At 54.1% G+C, this 3,823-nt stretch overlaps 1 protein-coding gene across 1 annotated transcript in view; it reads left to right on the forward strand.

Moving 5' to 3' along the window:
* IL2RB (interleukin 2 receptor, beta) overlaps window positions 1-2,850 on the forward strand; it is a 12,721-nt gene extending 9,871 nt beyond the window's left edge. Inside the window, exon 9 of the mRNA XM_006865278.1 lies at window positions 2,110-2,850. Coding sequence (XP_006865340.1) covers window positions 2,110-2,850 — 741 coding nt within the window. The remainder of the gene's footprint in view (window positions 1-2,109) is intronic.
* The last annotated feature ends 973 nt before the right edge of the window (window positions 2,851-3,823 follow it).

The raw sequence follows: 3,823 nt of genomic DNA on the forward strand, positions 1-3,823 counted from the left end.
TTATATTCATATATATATATATTCTTCTGTTCTGAAGTGCCATCGAGTCAGTGCCAACCCATAGTGACCCTGCATAAGGTTTCCGAGGAGCAGCTGGTGAGCTTGAACCACAGACCTTGCAGGAGCTCTGGCAGCTTAGTGGTTATGAATCAGGCTGAGAACCTTGAGGTCAGAAGTTCGAAACTACCAAATGTTCCGCGGGAGAAAGATGAGTCTTTCTGCTCCCATAAAGATTTATAGCCTCGGAAACCCTGTACAGGGTTGCTATGAGTTGGAACTGACTCCACGGCACATAACACAATAATATATAGGTAGCTGGTTTGTTGGCTAAGCAGGACTTACTGAGTCCACTTTGTCTGTGTGGACCCACTTGTGGGGTTTGTACTTCCCCGGCTGCTGCCCAAACCCCCGGGGCTTTTGCCCCTGTCATTCTCATGCTGCTCTCATTCTTGGAGGTAATGAACTCCCCATCAATAGAGGCATTCAAGCAAGCCTTGGCTGACTATGGGTCAAAAACATTGCAAAAGGGGAGTCTTAACATTAGAATTGGCTGGAGGTGAAACTAGATACAGCTTGAAGTCCTGATTCCATGGACCTGGGGCATACTGGGATGGAAAGGTGTCTTTCCTGAGAATCCTGCATGGGGTATTTCTTCCCATGAGTTCATCTCTGCAGAAGGGGATATCCTGAAGAGGCCCTGGGGATGCCTAGGGGGGTAGGAGTCCCGAAAGCATGTCTGAGGGTGAGCCAAATAGAACAAGTTTCTCCTTGCCCACCCTGTCTGCTGCTGAGGCAGGACAGCGTGGGCGCAGGTCTGACCTGCAGTGTGCACAGACCTGGACTCTCTGTTCCTGGTCCTGCTGGTGTTTTGACAATCACCCCACTTTTTCCCTCTTCCTGTTCTCTACCCATTTCCCGTAACACAAAACCCTGGTTTCTGGGGATAGTTTAAGAGCTGGAAGTATGTCATTGAGTGGCATATGTGTCCATGCCCGTGCCCTTGTATGCATACACATGTATGTGTCTGTAATAGCAGCTCGGCCCCAGGAACTCACCCTGGGGAGGGAGACCTTCAGGCCCTGCACAGGGCACTGGGCTGGTCCCTGACTCACGGACCATTGTGCATCTAATGAGGCTCCCAGGACACAGGACTGTCTGTCTAGATTCTAATTCACCCCTCCCCAGCACTCTGAGGGGTCTACTGCCCCTCTCCTCTGCCATGTCATTTGTGTTTGACCCTGTGCCAGGGGTTTCTCCTTCCTCACTTGATGTCTTGATGGCTGACAATGGGAGGAGTCAAGAAATGGGTGGCTAACTATTGTGGTCACTGAGGCTCAGAGAAGTGCAGTGACCCTCCCAGAGTCACACAGCTAGGGAGTACCAGAGCAGGATCTGGGCATGGGTCTCTCCACTCCTGGTCAGGGCTCTATGGACCCCAAGTGCCCCAATGGGTGCTTCCCCCTCTCTGTGAAGGCAGTGTGGGAGACTGAGGCTGGGGAGGAGATGCAAACACAGGGACTACTCCCAGCATTTCCCCTGCAGCAGAGCGGAAGGTAACGTTGTATCACTGGCTGCTGTGTGGTTGGGACCAGGGCACGTCCCTCTCTGGGCATCTGTGCAGTGAGGATCTGAACAAGGTACCTAGAGGTCTTGTTGCTCTGTCCATTAGTCCACACACGCAGGACTCTTCTCTGTGCTGTGTCCCCGGCACCTACAACAGAGCTAGGTTTGCTGTTACTGTCGTGGTCGCTGTGAAGTTGATTCTGAAGTATGGCGACCCCTCTGTGCACAGTAGAACTAGGGCTTTTAAGGCTGTGACCTTCTAGAAACATATCACCAGGCTTGTCTTCTGAGGCACCTCTGGATGAGTTCAAACCACCAGTCTTTCTTCTAGCAGTCAAGTGCTTAACCTTTTGTGCCACCACAGACACACTGTAGGATCTCAGTAGTCACTCATTCCCCTGGGCACCTACTGTGGGCCTGGAAAGCGTGTGCTGGGGCCGTGGTTCAGACGTTTTACATGTGCTGAAAGTCCAGAGGGAGGTGGGTGAGGGGGTAGCTGGTGCAGGGATGGAAGGGCGGAGCTTACCACCCCTCTTCTTTCAGCAGAAGTGGCTCTCCTCGCCCTTCCCCTCAGCCTCCTTCAGTCCCCATGGCACTGCACCCGAGATCTCTCCGCTGGAGGTGATGGACAGGGACGCCAAGACCACACAGCTGCTCCTGTGTCCACAGGACAAAGTGCCCATGCCTTCTCCCAGCAGCCATTCACACACCAGCTGCTTCACCAACCAGGGTTACTTCTTCTTCCACCTCCCCGACGCCCTGGAGATCGAGGCCTGCCAGGTGTACTTCACTTACGACCCCTGCACTGCAGAACCTGACGAGGGCAGATCCGGGGCTCCTGCGGGGTCTCCCCAGCTAGCCCTGCCACCTCAGCCCGGGGAAGATGATGCCTACTGCACCTTCCCCCCAGGGGAAGACCTGCTGCTCTTCTCCCCTGGTCTCCTTGGGGGCCCGGGTCCCCCAAACACTGCACAGGGGGGCAGTGGAACCAGGGAGGAGAGACAGCACTTCTGCCTTCAGGGAGATGTTTGTGGAGAGTCTGCCTCTAGACCTGTGGGCTCCCCTGCCCCAGGATCCCCCAGCCTAGTGTCTGTTAAGGAGTTGGCACCAGGAGAAGGTGGCGAGCAAGTCCCAGTCCCTGGTTCTGAAGAAGGGGATGGCTGCCCCTGGGACACCTTTCCTGGGCAGGGGCAGGCCAAGGCCCTCACCTCCAGCCTGACCCAGAACACTGATGTCTACCTGTCCCTCCAAGAGCTCCAAGACCAGGACCCAGCTCACTTGTCATAGGTGACCCCCCCACCCGGCCTCACACCCTCAGTCTGTCCTCTTCCAAACCACAACTGCTGCTCCCTGGTACCCCACCTCCCAAACCAGGAAGTAAGAGGGGTCCATTTTGACTGTCCACCTCCTCCTCAGTCATGGAGTCCTGTGGACTTTGACATTGAAGTATCTGTCCTCTCCAGCCCTATAGCTGCATGCTGACATTAATCATCACGGCTCTCCAGGGATCCTCATGGGCCTCCTTACTGGCTTCGTGCCCCAGTCTTGTCTCCTCGTAACCACAGGGCAGTCTGCCCAAATGCAACTCTGGCCACGCTCCTTCCTTAACTCCCAGCATGGCTGCCCACTGCCTTCAGCATCAGATCCACACTCCTCTCCTGGCTTGCCCCTCCACATCGTATTGGGACACGTCTCCTGGAACCTCAGAAGGGCCCAACTGAGAGGATTTTGCCTTGCCCTTCATCATTTATATGACAGACTTCTCCTGTTCTTCAAGGGTCAGTCTGCTTCCCCTGGAGGAAACACTGTTTTTCTTAATGTTCAGAGGCCTCCAGACACAGCCCTGGAAGGAGAAGTTCTCAGGGAGGGCCACAGGGCAATTGGACAAAGTGGTCCTGTCATTTCCCCTTGAGTTTTCTGGTTGCCTCGGCACACCTGGCGGTTGTGACTTGCTACTGAGTTCCCACTCACAGTGATCTGATATATGTGTGAAACAGAAGGAAATGTTCCTTGGCCCTGCACCGTCTTCATGATCCCCGGACTGCCTTCCATCTTAGGGGGCTTCATTTGTAGCTCTGTATCAGTGTCAGTATTCTGTGGTGATCCAGAGGGTTTGCATTGGTCTGATTTTCAGAAGTAGACCTTTCTTCTTAGACTGTCCTCATTTGGAAACTTCAGGGAATCCTGCTCACCATGAATGACCTTGCTGGTGTCTGAAATACTGGTGGCATCACTTCCAGCATCATAGTAGCATGCAAGC

The sequence above is a fragment of the Chrysochloris asiatica genome, unplaced genomic scaffold (assembly GCF_000296735.1).
Source record: "Chrysochloris asiatica unplaced genomic scaffold, ChrAsi1.0 scaffold00076, whole genome shotgun sequence".
Classification (NCBI taxonomy): domain Eukaryota; kingdom Metazoa; phylum Chordata; class Mammalia; order Afrosoricida; family Chrysochloridae; genus Chrysochloris; species Chrysochloris asiatica.